General features: G+C 42.7%; 1 protein-coding gene across 2 annotated transcripts in view; it reads right to left on the bottom strand.

The window, feature by feature from the left end:
- ERICH1 (glutamate rich 1) overlaps positions 1-21,971 on the bottom strand; it is an 81,772-nt gene that overhangs the window by 29,132 nt on the left and 30,669 nt on the right. For both annotated transcript variants that reach the window (XM_075340331.1, XM_075340332.1), the window contains exons 2-3: positions 10,584-10,715; positions 7,541-7,660 (exon numbers count right to left, since the gene is read on the bottom strand). In XM_075340331.1, the coding sequence (XP_075196446.1) occupies positions 7,541-7,660; positions 10,584-10,715 (252 nt within the window). The remainder of the gene's footprint in view (positions 1-7,540; positions 7,661-10,583; positions 10,716-21,971) is intronic.

The following is a 21,971-nucleotide window of genomic DNA, read 5'->3' as shown; positions in this document are numbered from 1 at the left end:
ATCTACATATATACACATACATACACATTTACACGCTTGTCTAATCATTGCCAGGGTTTGCTTCCTCCTCTCAGAACAGCATAATATAGGAAAAGATACCCTGATTCTAATGATGCATCACTTAGTTTACTGGATGCAGCAGTTATGTTACAGTTTTTAGATGTAGCAGAGCTTAGAAAGGCAACGCCACGCACACCGGATTTCTGTGAACATTATCTATTGACAGTGAGCTGCTTATCCGAGAAGGGGGTGTGGTCAGTCTGGCAGTCATGTCAGCTGTAGTCCAGGCATTGATAATTTCCTAGTTATAAAGCCTTCGTTGTAAGTAAACAAGAGCACACAGCCTAAGAAGAAACAAAATCACTGAAAACTGTGCCTTAAGCCCTGTCTATTGACATCTTCAGATTACATCGCAAAAAAACTGCTGACAGATTTCCTTTAACACTAAGGGCGGCTTTGCACACTACGACATCGCAGGTGCGATGTCGGTGGGGTCAAATTGAAAGTGACGCACATCCGGCATCGCATGCGACATCGTAGTGTGTAAAGCCTAGATTATACAATTACGACGATTTTGCGCTCGTTAATCGTATCATCGGTGCAGCGTCGGCGTAATCCATAATTACGCTGACGCGACGGTCCGATGTTGTTCCTCGCTCCTGCGGTAGCACACATCGCTGTGTGTGAAGTCGCAGGAGCGAGGAACATCTCCTACCTGCATCCAGTGGCTTCCGTAGGATATGCGGAAGGAAGGAGGTGGGCGGGATGTTTACATCCCGCTCATCTCCGCCGCTATTGGCCGCCTGCCATGTGACGTCGCTATGACGCCGCACGACCCGCCCCCTTAAGAAGGAGGCGGGTCGCCGGCCAGAGCGACGGTCGCAGGGCAGGTGAGTGCATGTGAAGCTGGCGTAGCGATAATTTTCGCTACGCCAGCTATCACAAAATATCGTACCTGCGACGGGGGCGGGGACTATCGCGTGCGACATCGCAGCATCGGCTTGCGATGTCGCAACGTGCAAAGCCCGCCTAACAATTTATTTCAAAAAAAGACGACAATCGGGCAGAAAAAAGCCATAATCATATGGTACAGCATTCCATTTCTAATAAACACATACTTTTAGCAGTGCGCCCTGATGCATGATGCACATCTCTGTATGAAACATTCGAAAAATAACTAGAAATGTGCTTTAAAAATAAACCAACATGTCTTGCCACATTAAATAAAACTAATCTGTGGTACTAAGAAGTCAGATGGAAAATATCTCCCAAAGCACACACTAATATAAGTGAGAAATTGGAAACCAGGACACACATCACCAAACTCATATTACTGAAGTTCTCCCAGGTCTTTTTTCTTCAAGTGCTTCACTACACATAGATTATTACAACATGCAAATGTAAATTAAACCCATTTTATTCTCTTCTGGACAAGCTCTATGGCACACACCAACCGTCCTAAATATTACTGTAATGTACAGACGTCTCTGGTCATATTATCCAGTATCATATCTGTGAGTGGCAAAAGTATGCAAACCTTTGGTCTCAATATCTGGTATGCAATAACTGCATCTAAAACATTTCCGATAAATGTTCATTAATCAGATGCTTGCAGGAATTTTTGCCTATTCCTCTGTACAAAACAGTTTCAACTCTGCTGATCTGAAAGTTTTTCCTCAGGTGTAATCCTGCTGAGGAATACAAAATTGCAGAATGAAGAGTATGGCTGCGTATGTCACATGAGCCTTTTCAATTCAAGTCTATGGGTGGAAGAAAAGAAAAAAAAAAAAAAAAAGTCGGCACATGGACCAGCTGTATGGCATCCGATTTTTATCAATACATATTAAAGGGAATCTGTCAGCAGGTTTTTGCTACCTCATCTAAGAGCAGCATGATGTAGGAAAATGGTTTATGAATCTAATGATGTATCACTTAGATTACTGAGTGAAGCTGTTCTGATACAGTGAAAGATGTTATTTTTAACATGTAACAGAGCGCTGGAAGAGCTGCCCCGCCCACACCAGGCTTTCAGTGTACATTTCCATAGTCCGAATCTGCTAATCACAGAGGGGGGCGGAGTTACACTGCTGCTCAGACCCACTAATGATAAAGCTAAGAGGCTTAAACTAAGGGGTACTTCTCACATAACGAGATCACTAGCGAGATTGCTGCAGAGTCACAGGTTTTTGCGATAGGGGTCTCACCAGCGATCTCGTTATGTGTGACACTAAGCAGCGACCTGGCCCCTTCTGTGAAATCGCTGATCGTTACACACTGTTCTGGTTTATTTTCTTCAAAGGCCATGTCCTTCTGGGCAGGACGCATCGCTGTGTTTGACACTGTGTGACAGGGTCCCAATGACAGTAGAGATCGTTATACAGGTCGCTACTACGACCTGTATTGTTACTGAGTCGTTGGTAAGGTCTGACTGTGTGACATCTCACCAGCGATATCCAAGCGACTTACCGGCGATTCTTATCAGGTCGCATCGTTTTCGGGATCGCTGGTAAGTCGCTAAATGTGACGGGGGGGGGGGGGGGCTTTACATTAAACGTAAACAAAAACAGACTTTCAGAGATAAGAGACAGCTGGCTGTAAACTTTATGTTAACTCTTACAGCATGCTGGCTTCAGCTAAAAGTAGAAATGTCCTGACAGAGGCCCTTTAAAAAAGGCAAAAAACCCTACTATAAAGATATAGATAGAATAGATCGATATCCTTCAGATATATAATGTCACCACTCCCCTACATACAATAAACTTGCACCCTTCATGCCTTTCATGTGCAGTTTATTCTATAGTTGCTTAAGCTTGTGTAATTAATAAATAAAATGGAAAAAACAACATGTGCTTTCCCCTATTTTATGAAACCAGCAAAGGTAAAACAGACAGCTGAAAGTTGATATTATCAGGCTGGGAAGGTCCATGGTTATTGGTCACTTATCAGTATTAAAAATACCAGCCTACAGCTGCTCTAGAAGTGGTGCATCACATTAGATGTCCCTATTCTGGCGCTGAGCCTCGGCTCTTCCCGATTGCCCTGGTGCGTTGGCAGTTGAGGTAAAAGGTATTTGGAGTTGATGTCAGCTGGGAATTTTTAAAAAACACAGCTGGAATAAAGCCCTGGTGTTAGTAGTGGAGAGGTTATCAGACACCCCAGACACTAACCTAGTAAGTAAAATGAAGGATAAAACAAACACACACACACACACACACACACACACACGGTGACCAATTTGACCTGTCAGATGCTCTTTGCCCTCCAACCCAACATGATTGATACCTGTATGCCCAAATCCCCCTCCCTAACCAGCCCTGTATAATGGTATGCAATAACATGAATGCTTACAAAAAACCTCGCTGTCCCTCTGCTATTAAGGGCCTTGACTAGTCGGAGGGGCGTTGTTTCCCCAGACTAGTTGGCCCTCTTTCCATGTTATCACAACCTGTGAGTGATAACATGATTACCATGAGCCGGTATTACCGAGGGAAAGGGAGGTTTATAAATTGTTTTAAACATTGAGATTAGTGAATACCATTATGCAGTGATGGTTAGGGAGGGAATTTATCCATACAAGTATCAATGCCTCTGGGTTGAAGGGCTTAGGGGATCTGACAGGGTCGCTTAAAAAAACAAAACAAAAAAAAAAAAAAAAAAAAAAAAAAAGAGAAACAACAACCCAGGCAGGTCTCACAAGATTCAGGATATCCAACATAGTCTACAAATTTAAATCTGAAAAAAAAAAAAAAAAAAAAGAGAAATCTAAACAATTGTCTCTAGTTCAACAATTTATCAGAAAGCAAAGTTCAAATGCAGGTCCAACCTAGTCCAATGCTTCCCATGACGTTCTCCGATTACATTAATCAAAGGCTATGATGGAGCATCGTTCTGACACTCCATGTGCTTTGAGCAACAGCCACTCCCAAATCTGACTGCACTCCACGGGACCCTGCGGAGAGGTCAATAACGTTATCGCTGTCCTGATGTTCTTGATCACATTGCGCTACACATGACCCGGCAATAATGTTACAGTCGTCACCGCTCTTCACAGTAGCCGGGTCGCTCGGAGCACAGCGTGAGCCGGAAGTGGCCACTACTTAAAGCCCATGGGGTGTCAGAAGGAGGCTCCAAAGAGTATGACAGAATCGAGGACCATCATTGAAAATGCTCGACTACGTTGAACCTGCGTGGGAACTTTGCTGTAATAAATTGGTGAATGAGGGACAGTGTCTTTTTTTCTTTTTATGTTTTTTTGTTAGGTTTCTATCTGTGGACTACGTCGGATTCCCTCAATTACATCAGACCTGCCTGGGTTTGTTTGGTAAAACGGAGAAAAAAAAAATTGAAGAGTCTGTGAGTGTTTTTTTTTTTTTTAAAAGTATGTATATGTGTCTGTGTGTTTTTTTTTTCTTTTTACTTACTGGGATAGTAATGGAGTTGTCTGATAAACACCTCTCCGTTACTAACATCAGGGATTCATGCTAGATTTGTTGTTTTTGGACAATTCACAGCTGACATCAACCCCAAATACCATTACCCCAATCGCCAAAACACCAGAGGAATTGGGAAACCAAAGCGCCAGAATTGGAGCATCTTATATGATGCTCCATTTCTGGGGCTGGTTATTTTAGCTTGAGAAGTGACCAATAATCATGGACTTTCCCAGCCTCATAATAATAATAATAATATCAGCCCACCATGCTGCTTTAACATTGCTGATTTCATAAAATAAGTGGAACCCCACATCATTTTTTTTTAGCTAAACAAGCTTAAAGTTTAACCACCACATGAAAGGCACTAAATGGTTCACATTTATTATAATATGTTGAAGGTTGTGAAATTATATCTGCAAAATATGTATTCTAGTCAAGTTATTATGTTTCTATATACAGTATTATTATATAGCTAGTATCTTTCTATCATCTATCTTTTTATGTAAGATTAAATCATCATTTATGACAACTAGCTTTAATTTACATAGTGTTATGGTATGTAACATATGATGTTAAAAATGCATTGCATTCAGATTTAATATGCATGTCATATGAATGATTGTCAATAAAAAATACCCCCCAAGAGAAAAAAAAAAAAATACTAATACAGTACTAATAATAATAAAATAATAATTAAAAAAAATATTGCACACTAGCATAGCACTTGCATGATATATGGAATGATATACACCTGACACCCGGCCATCTTTTCAGGATGAACATCGGGGCGATTTTATATACACAGATGTGCGCGAATCTTTAAAGGGCTATTCCCATCTCCAAGATCCTAGCCCATTATATAGTAAGCATAATAATATTAGCAAATACTTCCAATTAGAGATGTAGTATAACTCTCTTGATACGAGCTATGGTTCTTACCTCATGGGCAGGGGATTGCAGCTTAGGTATCTATGGTTACGTCCACTCATAGTGACAGTTAAGGGTGCTTTACACGCTGCGACATCGCTACCGATATATCGTCGGGGTCACGTCGTTAGTGACGCACATCCGGCGCCGGTAGCAACATCGCAGCGTGTGACACCAAGGAGAGACGATCAACGATCACAAAATCGTTGAAAAACGGTGATCGTTGACACGTCGCTCCTTTCCTTAATATCGCTGCTGCTGCTGCAGGTACGATGTTGTTTGTCGTTCTTGCGGCACCACACATCGCTATGTGTGACACCGCAGGAACGACAAACATCTCCTTACCTGCGTCCACCGGCAATGCGGAAGGAAGGAGGTGGGCGGGATGTTACGTCCCGCTCATCTCCGCCCCTCCGCTTCTATTGGCCGGCCGCTTAGTGACGCCAAACGCACCTCCCCCTTGAGGGAGGGATTGTTCGGCGGTCACAGCGACGTCGCTGACAAGGTATGTGCGTGTGACGCTGCCGTAGCAATAATGTTCGCTACGGCAGCAAGCACCAAATCTCACACGAACGATGGGGTCGGGTGCTAACGCTCGCGACATCGCTAGCAATCGCTAGCGATGTTGCAGCGTGTAAAGCACCCTTTAGTTGCTCGTGGATGTAAATATAGATACCTAAGCTGTAATGCCCTGCACATGAGGTAAGTGACATGGCTATATCAGGAGAATTATACTACATTTGCTAATAATAATATTGTTATTATTATGCCTACTACATATTGGGATACCATCTGAGAGATGGGAACACCCTTTTAAGCTCAGGGCTATGACCTGGCCATTCCAAACCTTTAACTTCATTCTACTTTAACCATTCTTTTGTAGAATGATTTGCATACTTTGGGTCGTTGTCTTACTTCATAATCTTCATTTCTCTTACAATTCAGCTGATATTTTGCTTTGAAAATTGCTGTTAAAACTCAGAACTCATTGTTCCATGAATGATGTTAAACTGTCCTGGCCCGAGTGCAGCTAAAAACACAGGCCTAAACCATGATACTACTACCACTTTAATTTGTCACGGATGGTACAAGGTTTGTATGCTGTAATTGAGCAAAATCTAAAACAGAAGCCCCACACAGTTTTTCAATATTGCATTTTTATGACACATCACTAATGTTTAGTTTGGTGTTTTTATCTATAGTACTTTCCGCAGCGTATTTTGGATCAATCACACACATCAATAATTGGGAAATTTTAAACAGCAGCTTCTCAAAATTAGCTGTTATAAAAGAAGTTAGGCTATGTTCACACAGGGCTTGTTTGGGAAGTTTTTTTAGCTGCAGATTTGCCTTGGTTTTATGCAAATCCATGCTATTAAAACGCTGCTTTTTACAGTGCCAGCAAAGTCTATGAGATTTCTGAAATCTCATGCACACACAAACATATCAGGTTTTTTTCCTGACTGTTTTGTTAAATACCTGCTTTTTTGGTCAGGTTTTTAAAGAATGAGCATGTCTGTCAATTCTTTGCTGCAGATTTGCTGTGTTTTTTCATGGATACAACCCGTTTTGTAGAAAAAAAAAAAAAAAAGGAGCAAATCCACACCAAATCTGCATCAAAAACACCACTAAAAAAACGCATCAAAATCACACCAAAAACGCAGATGACTCAAAGATTTCCTGCCACAAGATATGGTTATGGTCAGGAAAAAAAAAAACGTAACAAGCCCTGTGTGAACATAGCCTAAAGGTACCGTCACACATAACGAGATTGCTAGCGGTTTCTGTGACGCAGCAGCGATCCCGTTAGCGATCTCGTTATGTGTGACACCTACCAGTGATCAGGCCCCTGCTGTGAGATCGATAGTCGTTGCAGAATGGTCCAGGCCATTTTCTTCAAAGGCGATGTTCTGCTGGGCAGGACACATCGCTGTGTTTGACACTGTGTGACAGGGTCACAGTGACTGCTGAAACCGTTATACAGGTCGTTACTGCGTCGTTGGTAAGAGCTGACTGTGTGACATCTCACCAGTGACCTCCCAGCGACTTACCAGCGATCCCTATCAGGTCGTATCGTTGTTGGGATCGCTGGTAAGTCGTGTGTGACTGGGCCTTTACTCAGCCAGAAAGTCACAAAGAAAACAAGAGAAATCTACTGTAAAGACAATGTCACACGATACCTTCAAGATCTGAATCTTCTGTGGTGGAAGGTCTGAGATCAGTTTGAGGTGGTATATAGCCATCCGGGGGTAGACTCGCAGTGTATACCTTCAGCGGGGAAATGTTTGATTTTTCAATATCTGCAGGAAGAATATTAAAAGCTTGACTTAGAATAAATGTTAAACTAGGACTATTCTGGCATACAAGTCCTGATTAAAAATGAAAAAGCATAATATATATATTTTTTTTTTTTTGTTAATGGTTTTACACACATTTCCAAACATTGTTTTTGTGCTTTTTGGACAACTGTATCTACAGCAAAATGGCCGGCTTGTACAAAAAGCACAAAAACAATGTTTGGAAAGGTGTGTGAAATCATTAACATTATTTAATCACAAATACAATACTATGCACACGTGTATAAAAATATTTTAATGAATCAATACTGAAAGTCTATTTTTGTGAACCTATTTATTCATTGTACCCTCTCTGCCAGCAGAGGGCAATATAAGACTTTACACAAGGAAAAGTGCCAAGTACAGCAATTTATAGGATGTATTTGGTTTATTGTCTTTTTCCTTTCTTCGGGAATTCAGTTCCTCACGTATCACCCATCAGTTATACCCAAATATCCTGCAGTGGCTCCTGAATGTGGTAGTGTTGGGTGGCACAGCCTCCTTGATGCCATACATTTCCCCATCGAATGCTGCATGTACCAAGAATACATCTGTGCATTGGAAATTCAACAAAAATAAGACAACACATGCAAAGGGACAGTAAGATCCCATCCACTTGTATGGGTACATACTATGGTGCTATACAGCATGAAGTCTCTATTATAGGAGGACGTCAAGAAAAGAACTGAAGTTACAGTGATACGCTGGGAATCTGTCTGCGAAATTAGCCAGAAAACGCTGAGAAATAATTAATTGATATATGATCATTACAAATAATATATTGTTTATAGCCATTATTAAAAAGTACATATTCTGAGACTATAAAAAGTGAAGAAATATCAGAATATCGTCTGGACATTTTTTGATATTTCTTCATTTTTTTATTTTCTAAATGTATGGCTTTTTCCTCAATATTCAGTGAATCGTTAGCAAATTGTTATAATGAGTTTGAAAAGAAGGGAAATTATGGGCAGCTTTCATTTTTCATGCGCAGGCCTATTATCTAGGCATGGAAAAGCACAATTTATCAGTCACAGAACATCCTGTCTTTTCTGCACAGTGTTTTCATTGAATCATCAATCCCTCTTTTGTCCTGAACATTTCAATTTTTGTTTTGTAAGAGAACACTTTGATCCGATTATGTGTTAAAACAGCTTCTCGAAAAAAAAAAAAATGAAACAGGCGTTAAATAAGCGTACTGGAACACAGGCCTCCATAAAATTCACCAAACCATGAAGTCGATACACCCAAAATGGGACTAGATAGAGAAATCGGTTGTTAAAAGCTGTAAATATATTTATTATTCATGTATAGTTTCTATTATACAGAGAATGAAGCATTCGCAAGAATGTTTTTATTACCTAAACCTGTGTAAATACATACTGGTCACAGTCTTCCCTGGTTCCCCACCCACTCTGGAGACTAAAGTTCCAACTTGTCAGATCACCGGATCGTTGTCTAGCATCGGATCACACTGGGAATTGTGTTAAATACAAGGAAAGTCTACGGAGCATCAGATCGTGGCTCCGCGGCACATACATCACACTGTTGTGATCTGGTCTGGCAATCAGTAAGTATTGTGTTACACTACATTACACACATTTACACAGGTCTTGGGAATGCCATCGTTCTTAGCAGGGCTTCTATAAAGGGAATCTGTCACCAGGCTGTTATCACCCAATCTGGGAGCATGTATGCAATGTAGAGACAGAGACTGATTCCATGGGTGCCGGGTTGCCAACTTGACTTTTTATTTTTTCCCTATAGCTTTTCAAGAAACAAACAAATAATATTTTTTTGCTGACACACTCATAATAATCATTATGATTATAAGTGATACAGGTCTACAGCCCATAATTGTGAAATCACCAGCTGCATTCACTGTAAAATCATGGCGATTACAGTCAAAATAAGCTGTACAAGTTTGTATAGTTTAAAATAAATAAATCACTGACTCTATATATCTATCTATCTATATATATATTTTTTTTTTTTTTTTACAGACGTTTGGCAGCCCAGCATGGGTGTCAATCACTGGGCTGTTTGTTGCAGTTTTGATAAAATCAGGTTTTTTTTAATCTGCTGCAGGTATTCCAGTTCTCTGGATGCTGAGCTCTGTGTAACCCCACCGACACCACTTGATTGGCAGGTTTCTGCCTATGCACAGTGTATTCAGAAGCCTGCCAATCAGTGGTGGCAGCAGGGTTATACAGAGCTCATGAATATGGAAAGCTACATGGCAGCAGGTTTACTAGATCTGTAGAGATAATCTTCTCATAAACTGCAATTTTAGGCTGCAGTCACGCATGTAACTGGCGAGAGGATCGCACTGCACTTCCCAGACCGGCCGGCAGCTCTCCTGATAGGAGCTGGTCAGCTTCATGTATTTCTATGCAGCTGACTCGCTCCAGCCAGGAGAGCCACAGCTGGTCCGGGGCGATGTGAAGCGATCCTTTAGCGAGTCACAAGTAAGTGTGACTCCACCCTTATTTAGAGGACTAGTAAACCTGTTGCAGTGTAATCCTGCATATTCATGACCTCTGTATAATCCACCCCCCACACAGAAAGCTGCCAATCAGTGGTGCTAGTGAGGTTATACAGAGATCAGCATTTAATGAACTGTGAGATCAGCAGCAGATAAAACCGCCATTTTATCAAAACTACAGTAAGCAGTCCAGTAAAGAGACAACACTGGAATTAGGGTTTCTATCTCTACATCATGCTCCTTTCAGATGTACTATCAAAACCTGGTTAGAGATACCGATTAACATGGAACAAACACAGTTCCAACATTCTTTTTCTCCATTAATAGAGCTGAAGATTAATCTTCTAGCAGATACTTTTCAGTTTCATGCCTGGGCTGTTATGGTGTATATGGTACAGTTACCTGCTGGCTCGGGTAATGAAGGCTGTATAGGCTCTTTAGGTTCTTCAGGCTGTAGAGACTCATTTTTCAATGACGCACTCTGAGGATCAGCAACATTAGGATACAATCTTGTCAAAACCTTGGAAAGAAGGACTTAAAAATAAAGGACATTAATATGGAAGCTGCTCATGTTTCACGAAGACATCAGTAAAACATTGAAATCTAAATATTAGAAAATAATATGGATTTTTGTAATACTTTATATTATATTATGCTATTAGAGATACTGAATCATGTTAAGGCAGTTTAGTGACAGGTACAAGATACAAATCTGAAGAATGTACTCCTTTCTTTTTAATTGCCATTGACTGAAACAAGCTTTTACAGTCAGTGACTCATCTTATGTTACATTATTTAGCAGGATAACATTGGTGAGATATCAGCTTCTCTACAGCTTTAATTTAGCACAATAGCTATAAAAGCATTGACTTGTTTTACACCCTCCTGAAATATGTGATATCAATGGATATGTCTGTATTCGAGCTTGATGTATAATATTAATATCACAATACAGAAGGAATATGAATGAAATAAGCATTGTATTGTGAAAGTTACAATTTGCTTTCCCACTACACATGTCCAACTGTGAAAAGTATTTAACTGTTGACGAGAATCCAGAGCTGCATTCACAAATGTGCCGGCTCCGGGGCTGAATTCTCTTTCGTATTTCCAGCAGAATCAATGGATCTGCTCATTTTAATAAGAATTCTGGAATGTAAAAACTACACTGTCATATAAATGAAAAATAAAAATAAAAGTTTTCCAATTACAGTATAGAAGCTCAAGTAAGCTGCTACATACAGTACAGACCAAAAGTTTGGACACACATTCTCATCTCTAGAACAACTGTTAAGAGGAGACTTTGTGCAGCAGGCCTTCATGGTAAAATAGCTGCTAGGAAACCGCTGCTAAGGACAGGCAACAAGCAGAAGAGACTTGTTTGGGCTAAGGAACACAAGGAATGGACATTAGACCAGTGGAAATCTGTGCTTTGGTCTGATGAGTCCAAATTTGAGATCTTTGGGTCCAACCACCGTGTCTTTGTAGAAAAGGTGAACGGATGGACTCTACATGGCTGGTTCCCATCGTGAAGCATGGAGGAGGAGGTGTGACGGTGTGGGGGTGCTTTGCTGATGACACTGTTGGGGATTTATTCAAAATTGAAGGCATACTAAACCAGCATGGCTACCACAGCATCTTACAGCGGCATGCTATTCAATCCGGTTTGCGTTTAGTTGGACCATCATTTATTTTTCAACAGGACAATGACCCCCAAACACACCTCCAGGCTGTGTAAGGGTTATTTGACTAAGAAGGAGAGTGATGGGGTGCTACGCCAGATGGCCTGGCCTCCACAGTCACCAGAGCTGAACACAATCAAGATGGTTTGGGGTGAGCTGGACCACAGAGTGAAGGCAAAAAGGGCCAACAAGTGCTAAGCATCTCTGGGAACTCCTTCAAGACTGTTGGAAAACCATTTCCGGTGACTACCTCTTGAAGCTCATCAAGAGAATGCCAAGAGTGTGCAAAGCCGTAATCAAAGCAAAAGGTGGCTACTTTGAAGAACCTAGAATATAAGACATATTCTCAGTTTCACACTTTAAGCATTTCATTCGACATGTGTTAATTCAAAGTTTTGATGTCTTCAATGTGAATCTACAATTTTTAGAGTCATGAAAATAAAGAAAACTCTTTCTGTTGGGCCTTGCATTTTAGAGTTTGTCCCTGCAAGATACACAGGTGGGGTATGGCTTGGCCCCCCTGATCTAATAGTATGGGCGTCACCTAATAGGCTGCGGGTTTGTGACTGTTATCTGCATGTGTGAACAACGCTCTATGCAAGCCACTAGTGTTCAGTTTTATCATCTAGCAATCGCCCCCCTCCATTCCATGGAGGTGTGTGAGTGATTTGCTCCTCCTGCACCCATGATGCTTCCACTTTAGTGGGGGTTTAGCTGTATCCTGGTAGAGTATTAGTTTTTGGCCCGGGTGATGTAAACACTGCAGCCCATCTTTGCTGTAGTAAAGGCCCCGTCACACAGAGATAAATCTTTGGCAGATCTGTGGTTGCAGTGAAATCATGGACATATTGTTCCATTTGTACACAGCCACAAACCTGGCACTGATTGTCCACAATTTCACTGTAACCACAGATCTGCCGCAGATTTATCTCTGTGTGTGACAGGGCCTTAATGCAAAGTGGATAAGGAATAAATAAATAAATTAAAATTTAAAAAAAAAAAAAAAAAAAAAGAAAAAGAAACCAGCATGAGGTCGCACCTATTTTTGATAACCAACAAAGGTAAAGCAGACAGCTGTAGGCTGATATCAGGCTGGGAAGATCCATGGTTAGTTGGCCCTACCCAGACTAAAAATAGCGGCCTACATCTGCCCCAGAATTGGTGCATTACATTAGATGTGCCAATTCTGGTGCTTTCCCGGCTCTTCCCGACTGCCTTGGTGAGTTGGCAACTGAGGTAATTGTTTTGGGATGTCAGTTGTGTAACATCAGAATAAAGACTCACCGCCCCCCCACTCTCTCATTTACCAATTAAACCATTTAAAAAAATCCTCAAAGTTCTGACGCAATCAAATGGTGTAATGCTTCATGACGCCCATCAAATCCTATGGAGTCTCATTCCCAGTCATTCATGGTTAGCAACAGGGAATTTCTCACACTCATGGGGGGTGGGGGGGGGGGGGGGGGGGGAGTTTTTATTCAGAACTTCAAGGTTAATAGGGGTGTAAGATACACCTGTTTATTACTACCCCCTGGACCGGATGCCAGCTGTCAATTCACAGCTGACAAACTCCAAAAATATTACCCAGATTGCAACTGCACCAAGGCAATCAGGAGGAGCTGGGCAAAGAGACAGAATTTGCCCATCTAATGGATGTGTCACTTCTGGGGCAGCTGCAGGCTGGTATTTTTAGGTTAAAAAGGGCCCAGTAACCATGAGCCTTCTCTGCCTCATAATATCCGCTTGCAGCTGTCTACTTTACCTTGGCTGTTATCAAAAATAGCTGGGCCACCACATAATTCATTACTATTTTTTTTATTTTGTTCCCAGCAGCTTCCAGACATTTTCCCCATACTGAAAGCTTATTGATTTGTTGCCCTGCATCCTTTCAACAAACTTTATTCAGCATTCACACAGCATACAGACTCCAAAATCGACCATGGACTTCCGTGAGACATCAGTGTTCGAATTGGAGCCCCGCACACTAGGTGTCCGGTACGAAGCCCAAACTTTACCGCTTGGGTTTGCTCATCCCTACTTCTGACCAGCAGAACTTTGGATGCAGCTCTGGACATCAATGCTGGTTGTAACAAGATTAGTGTAAAATTAACAAGAAGTAACTTACCGTATTTTTCGCTTTATAAGACGCACTTTTGTTCCCCCAAATTTTGGGGGAAAGTAGGGGGTGCGTCTTATAATCCGAATATACGGGGGGGGGGGGGGGGGTGTATATATATATATATATATATATATATATATATATATATATATATATATATATATATATATATATATATATATATATATATATATATATATATATATATATATATATATATATATATATATATATATATATATATATATATATATATATATACACACACACACACACTACAGAGTCCAGGGGAGGTGCGGGCAGCTCTGGAGCTCTGCTGGGGGACTTGTGAAAGCTGGGAGCAGCAGACTTTGATCTCCTGCACCCGCTCATATAATATGCACAGCTGCTGTCCACCACCATGGTGCTGAAAGTGCACCGCGGCGATAGGCTGGGGCAGCAGTGTATATTATATCTGCCAGCCCCTTCTTTGATTGCACATGCCCCCTCCCCCGTGTTAGCTATGTCCCCTATGCTGCTGCAAACAGTAAAATAATAAACTTTTTACTCACCTCCTCCAGCGTGTCTGCCAGGCCTCCCTCCTGCTGCTGTGATAAGGCACAAGAGATTTCACTCTGCCGTGCCGATCACATGACCGGCCGAGAACCAGGAAATGCAGGAGGCCGGAGATCAACCCCGAGGAGGGGGACACAGACAGGACAATGCTGGAGAAGGTAAGGAAAGTTTATTTTCCTAAAAGCAGCAGCATGGGGCGATATATAACACAGGGAGCTGTGTGCCAGCAATAGTGGGCCATGTGCCAGCAATAGTGGGCCGTGTGCCGCCACATGGGGCCATGTGCCAGCAATAGTGGGCCGTGTGCCGCCACATGGGGCCATGTGCCAGCAATAGTGGGCCGTGTGCCGCCACATGGGGCCGTGTGCCGCCACATGGGGCCGTGTGCCGCCACATGGGGCCGTGTGCCGCCACATGGGGCCGTGTGCCGCCACATGGGGCCATGTGCCAGCAATAGTGGGCTGTGTGCAGCCACATGGGGCCATGTGCCGCCACATGGGGCCATGTGCCAGCAATAGTGGGCTGTGTGCAGCCACATGGGGCCGTGTGCCACCACATGGGGCCATGTGCCGCCACATGGGGCCATGTGCCAGCAATAGTGGGCTGTGTGCCGCCACATGGGGCCGTGTGCCGCCACATGGGGCCGTGTGCCAGCAATAGTGGGCTGTGTGCCGCCACATGGGGCCGTGTGCCAGCAATAGTGGGCCGTGTGCAGCCACATGGGGCCGTGTGCAGCCACATGGGGCCGTGTGCAGCCACATGGGGCCGTGTGCAGCCACATGGGGCCGTGTGCAGCCACATGGGGCCGTGTGCAGCCACATGGGGCCGTGTGCAGCCACATGGGGCCATGTGCCAGCAATAGTGGGCCGTGTGCAGCCACATGAGGCCATGTGCCAGCAATAGTGGGCCATGTGCCGCCACATGGGGCCGTGTGCCGCCACATGGGGCCGTGTGCCGCCACATGGGGCCGTGTGCCGCCACATGGGGCCGTGTGCCAGCAATAGTGGGCCGTGTGCAGCCACATGGGGCCGTGTGCAGCCACATGGGGCCGTGTGCAGCCACATGGGGCCGTGTGCAGCCACATGGGGCCGTGTGCAGGCACATGGGGCCGTGTGCCGCCACAGTGGGCCGTGTGCCGCCACAGTGGGCCGTGTGCCAGCCATAGAGGATGTGTGCCAGGCATAGGGGACATGTGGCATCACTGGGCCATATCCAGATTCAGAGGGCTAATTTTAGGATGGGGGGGGCTATGAGGGACATATACCCTATATGATTTGTCAGACGGACACTGGCATTATAAGACGGACCCCATTTATTAAAAAATTCTCTATTCCTTCACCAAATTTGGGGGTGCGTCTTATAATCAGGTGCGTCTTATAAAGCGAAAAATACGATTACTTACCTGTCTCTAGATTCATGCTGTCTAATAATTCATGTAGTGTGAATCAGAGCCTGGCTATTGATAGGTCTCAATGATCCCCAGATGTTTTTTAAACTGTTTTCTCTGAAATGTAGCAGTGTTTCAGAGTAGACATATCTGTCTGCAATCGTACAGACGGGCTCAGATTTCTGTCTCCTGTAATTTGGCCAGCTTGAAATCGAGTGACAAGATACCTTTAACATTTTAGAATTATGAACCTGGTTATCTACATTCATATTGATCAATTATAGTTTTCACAACAATATTCAGCTGGGAAATGTACTCGTCATCACCATGAAAAGTTTAAAAATGCAGTAACTGAAAGTGATCGTCATCTTTTACCACTATTTTGTGGGGGTTTTTTTGTCCAAAATTTTGTGTTGCTCATTTGTGTAATAAATCTATCATTTGATGGACAGAACAACAACACTTTTGTGAAACTGGACATAAAGTCATACAGTGCCTACAAGTAGTATTCAACCCCCTGCAGATTTAGCAGGTTTGATAAGATGCAAATAAGTTAGAGCCTGCAAACTTCAAACAGCAGGATTTATTAACAGATGCATAAATCTTACAAACCAACAAGTTATGTTGCTCAGTTAAATTTTAATACATTTTCAACATAAAAAAGTGTGGGTCAATTATTATTCAACCCCTAGGTTTAATATTTTGTGGAATAACCCTTGTTTGCAATTACAGCTAATAATCGTCTTTTATAAGACCTGATCAGGCCGGCACAGGTCTCTGGAGTTATCTTGGCCCACTCCTCCTTGCAGATCTTCTCCAAGTTATCTAGGTTCTTTGGGTGTCTCATGTGGACTTTAATCTTGAGCTCCTTCCACAAGTTTTCAATTGGGTTAAAGTCAGGAGACTGACTAGGCCACTGCAACACCTTGATTTTTTCCCTCTTGAACTAGGCGTTGGTTTTCTTGGCTGTGTGCTTTGGGCCGTTGTCTTGTTGGAAGATGAAATGACGACCCATCTTAAGATCCTTGATGGAGGAGCGCAGGTTCTTGGCCAAAATCTCCAGGTAGGCCGTGCTATCCATCTTCCCATGGATGCGGACCAGATGGTCAGGCCCCTTGGCTGAGAAACAGCCCCACAGCATGATGCTGCCACCACCATGCTTGACTGTAGGGATGGTATTCTTGGGGTCGTATGCAGTGCCATCCAGTCTCCAAACGTCACGTGTGTGGTTGGCACCAAAGATCTCAATCTTGGTCTCATCAGACCAGAGAACCTTGAACCAGTCTGTCTCAGAGTCCTCCAAGTGATCATGAGCAAACTGTAGACGAGCCTTGACATGACGCTTTGAAAGTAAAGGTACCTTACGGGCTCGTCTGGAACGGAGACCATTGCGGTGGAGTACGTTACTTAAGGTATTGACTGAAACCAATGTCCCCACTGCCATGAGATCTTCCCGGAGCTCCTTCCTTGTTGTCCTTGGATTAGCCTTGACTCTTCGGACAAGCCTGGCCTCGGCACGGGTGGAAACTTTCAAAGGCTGTCCAGGCCGTGGAAGGCTAACAGTAGTTCCATAAGCCTTCCACTTCCGGATGATGCTCCCAACAGTGGAGACAGGTAGGCCCAACTCCTTGGAAAGGGTTTTGTACCCCTTGCCAGCCTTGTGACCCTCCATGATCTTGTCTCTGATGGCCTTGGAATGCTCCTTTGTCTTTCCCATGTTGACCAAGTATGAAAGCTGTTCACAAGTTTGGGGAGGGTCTTAGTCAGAAAAGGCTGGAAAAAGAGATAATTAATCCAAACATGTAAAGCTCATGGTTCTTTGTGCCTGAAATACTTCTTAATACTTTGAGGGAACCAAACAGAATTCTTGTGGTTTGAGGGGTTGAATAATAAATGACCCTCTGAATAAACTTTACACAATTTAAAAAAAAAAAAAAAATAAATAAATAAATAAAATAAATTAAATATTCTTTTTTGCTGCAGTGCATTTCACACTTCCAGGCTGATCTAAAGTCCAAATGTCACAATGCCAAGTTAATTCCTGCTAAATCTGCAGGGGGGTTGAATACTACTTGTAGGCACTGTAAAATTCAGGTTGGCTAACATACAGGGTCACTGTTTCAAGAAAGTAGGCTCATCTGATGGAGAATGAAGTGACTAAGAAAATAACAAGTGTGGCGATTCATCAAGGCCATCATGAATATATACAGCTCTCGAAAAAATTAAGCGACCACTTCCAAATATTCAGTTTTTCTGATTTTTCTCTTTATAGGTATATTTGAGTAAGATGTAAATTGTTCTTTTATTCTATAAAACTACTGACAACGTGTCTCTGAATTTCCAAGCGATACATTTTCTATTTATTTTCTGAAAATGAGAAATGGTCAAAATAACAAAAAAATGCAGTGCTTTCAGACCTCAAATAATGCAAAGAAAACAAGTTCATAATCATTTAGAAACAACAATACTAATAATGTTTTAACTCCGGAAGAGTTCAGAAATCAATATTTTTTTGGAATAACCATGATTTTTAATCACAGCTTTCAAGCGTCTTGGCATGCTTTCCACCAGTCTTTCACACTGCTTTTGGGTGACCTTATGCTACTCCCGGCGTACAAATGTAAGCAGGTCTTCTTTGTTTGATGGCTTGTGACTATCCATCTCCTTCTTGATTACATTCCAGAGGTTTTCAATGGGGTTCAGGTCTGGAGATTGGGTTGGCCATGACAGTGTTTTGATGTGCTGGTCCTTCATCCACATATTGATTGACCTAGCTGTGTGGCATGGCACATTGTGCTGCTGGAATTAACAGTCCTCAGAGTTGGGGAACATTGCCTGAGCAGAAGGAAGCAACTGTTTTCCAGGATAACCTTGTTTGCAATATGATTCATACGTCCTTCGTAAAGATGTTTGTTGAATTTTCTTTAACCAATTTTCAGTTGTGCCCAACACCTGGTCGTCTAAGGGTTAGATGGAGACTTGGAGAGCCGTACAAGCCACGGTGTTTTGCACCCACTGTCAAATTTAGTGGAGGATCGGTGATGATCTGGGGATGCTTCAGCAAGACTGGAATTGGGGAGGTTAATCTTTGCAAAGGATGTATGAATCAAGCCGCATACAAGGTTATCCTGGAAAAACAGTTGCTTCCTTCTGCTCAGGCAATATTCCCCAACTCTGACAATGCGCCATGCCACACAGCAAGGTCAATCAATGTGTGTATGAAGGACCACCACATCAAAACCCTGTCATGGCCAGCCCAATCTCTAGACCTGAACCCCATTGAAAACCTCTGGAATGTAATCAAAAGGAGGATGGATAGTCACAAGCCATCAAAAAAAGAACTGCTTACATTTTTGCGCCAGGAGTGGCATAAGGTCACCCAAAAGCAGTGTCAAAGACTAGCAGAAAGCATGCCAAGATGCATGAAAGCTGTGATTAAAAATCATGGTTAATCCACAAAATATTGATTTCCCTGAGTTAAAACATTACAGTGGAATCTCGCTTAACGAGTAACCCACTTAGCGAGTATTTCGCCTAACGAGCAAGGCTTTCTGTAAATTTGTAACTCAGTTTACGAGAAAGCCTTGCTGTACGAGCAAAATACTCACCGCACACACTTCCGGTTCCGTACATCCACCGCGCTCTAACCCGCACTTGCAGTTCACACAAACGCACACAAGCACACATAAAACCCACACAAACACGCACGCACACACATATTATGGTTATTTGGTGGACCCGTAGAAGCCTGATTGGCAGGTGAAACGGCGATCGTCCTCTGTGAGGGACCCGCATCTAGGTCTCCTCTCGCCTATTTTATCCTGCACCTATTTCTGGAATAAAATTCACCAGCACAGCAGTTCAGTGCAGTCTGTCTTCCTTACCTTGGATATTCTGGACTTGATTCTTCTTTTTTTAATGACATGCACCCTGCAGCCGGACGGTACCGTATGCTGGTGCTACGCCTCTCGCACAAGTGAGTCATCACATGGTAACAGCAGTGGACTAGTGGTGCAGGATTTGTTTCTTTTTTGATACACCCACATATTATGCTCACCTTACCTTCCGTTCCCTAGCTGGCTTCCTGGAACTTGCATGTATCGGGTAACCAAGGCGACCGCTGCTGGACCTTCATCTCCCAGCGCGCTGACGTCAAAGGCAGGAGCCGCTTGCCTCTGATTGGCCAGCGAGCTGCCTTTGAGTAGCGGCTGAAAGGGGAAGGTCCTCCCTCCACAGGACATGTATCCGGTAACCATCGCGACAAGGGAGGAACTTCCCCTGTCAGGCGCTACTCAAAGGCAGCGCGCTAGCCAATCAGAGGCAAGCGGCTCCTGCCTTTGCCGTCAGCGCGCTGAGTGCGGAAGGTCCGGCATCGGTCGCCTTGGTTACTCAATACACGTCTTGTACTGGTGAACTGCAAGTTTCAGGAAACCGGCGAGGGAACGGAAGTTAAAGTGAGCATAACCTGTGTGTGTTTGTGCGTGTGTGGAATGGCACAATAGGGCACCAGGATGGGACATTTAACAAGTTGTGGAACGAATTGTCTGCATTGCAATGATTTCCTATGGGAAATCTTGCTTTGCTGAATGAGTAACTTGGTTAACAAGCACTCTCCCAGAACGGATTGTTCTCGTTAAATGCACAAAGAAAAGACAAGTCCTGCACCACTCGTACGTTCCTGTTACCATGTGGGCTCACTCACATGTGGGGAAGTCCAGCTCCAGCTGACCATACAGAGTCGGGTGCAGCGTGCAGGTCAGAATATGGGTAAGAATTCCAATAATCAGCGGGTGAGAAGAAAACTGACCACAAATCTGCTGCTATGCCGATATTTCTTTATTTAGTCATCAAGGTGCAGGATAATAACAGGGCGGGAGGAAACGTAGATGCGGCCCCTCGCTGCGGACGACGTAGAAGCCTAATTACAGGCGAAATGGCCGTCGTCCGCAGCGAGGGGCCGCATCTACGTTTCCTCCCACCCTGTTCTTATCCTGCACCTTGCTAACTAAATAAAGAAATATCGGCACAGCAGCAGATTTGCGGTCAGTTTTCTTCTCACCCGCTGAGGATTGTTCTCGTTAACCAAGGTTCCACTGTATTAGTATTGTTGTTTCTAAAGGATTCTGAACTTTTTTTCTTTGCATTATTTGAGGTCTGAAAGCACTGTGCATTGTTTTGTTATTTTGACCATTTCTCATTTTCAGAAAATAAATACAAAATTTATTGCTTGGAAATTTGGAGACATATTGTCAGTAGTTTATAGAATAAAAGAACAATTTACATTTTACTCAAAAAAAAAAAAAAAACCCTAGACAGAGAAAAAAAATCAGAAAAACTGAAAATTTGGAAGTGGTCTCTTAATTTTTGCCAGAGTTGTATATTTTTGTTATAAAAGCATTTTTTCGTGTGCAAAGGTAAGAAAACTTTAACCGCCCCCCAAAATAAAATAGAAACCTGGTTTTGCTGTAACTGCACTGACTTGAAGAATAAAATGCTTTTATTGTGTACATCATGCATATGGTATAAATGATAAAACAAATTCCTACACTAACGATTGTTCATTCTGCTTTCTAAAAGTCAGAATAAGGCCGACTGTAGACGAGCATAGGACAATTCATCCGAGTTTAACTCAGAAAACATGTCAATTTTCCTCTATATAATCAATTTTTTATGTCTGTATGACATCCATTTTCTAACATTTACATGATGAAATACATCAGTAAACAGAATACCATATTAGTGGTTCCAGTATACATTACCATATACAACCTACAAAAAGAATACTGAAACTCATTAAAACAATAATTTTTATTATTGAAAATTGTTAAAAACTTTTTACAGGAAGAAAAGTTGAGGGAGGGGGAAAAAGGGAGCATGAAAAATGAACAGTGAATGATATAATCCTGAAATGGTCACCCAGTATCTGTGAGAAAAGTAATTAATTGGTTCAATGCACAGAGTAAAAATAAGGGTCTCAGTATAGAATGGAGTAGTCAATGGAGAATTGGACACCTATGTAAAAAGGTATCCTATATGTATATTTAAAT

Source organism: Anomaloglossus baeobatrachus, chromosome 3, assembly GCF_048569485.1.
Source record: "Anomaloglossus baeobatrachus isolate aAnoBae1 chromosome 3, aAnoBae1.hap1, whole genome shotgun sequence".
Lineage (NCBI taxonomy): Eukaryota > Metazoa > Chordata > Amphibia > Anura > Aromobatidae > Anomaloglossus > Anomaloglossus baeobatrachus.
This window is presented reverse-complemented; position numbering and strand designations above follow the sequence as displayed.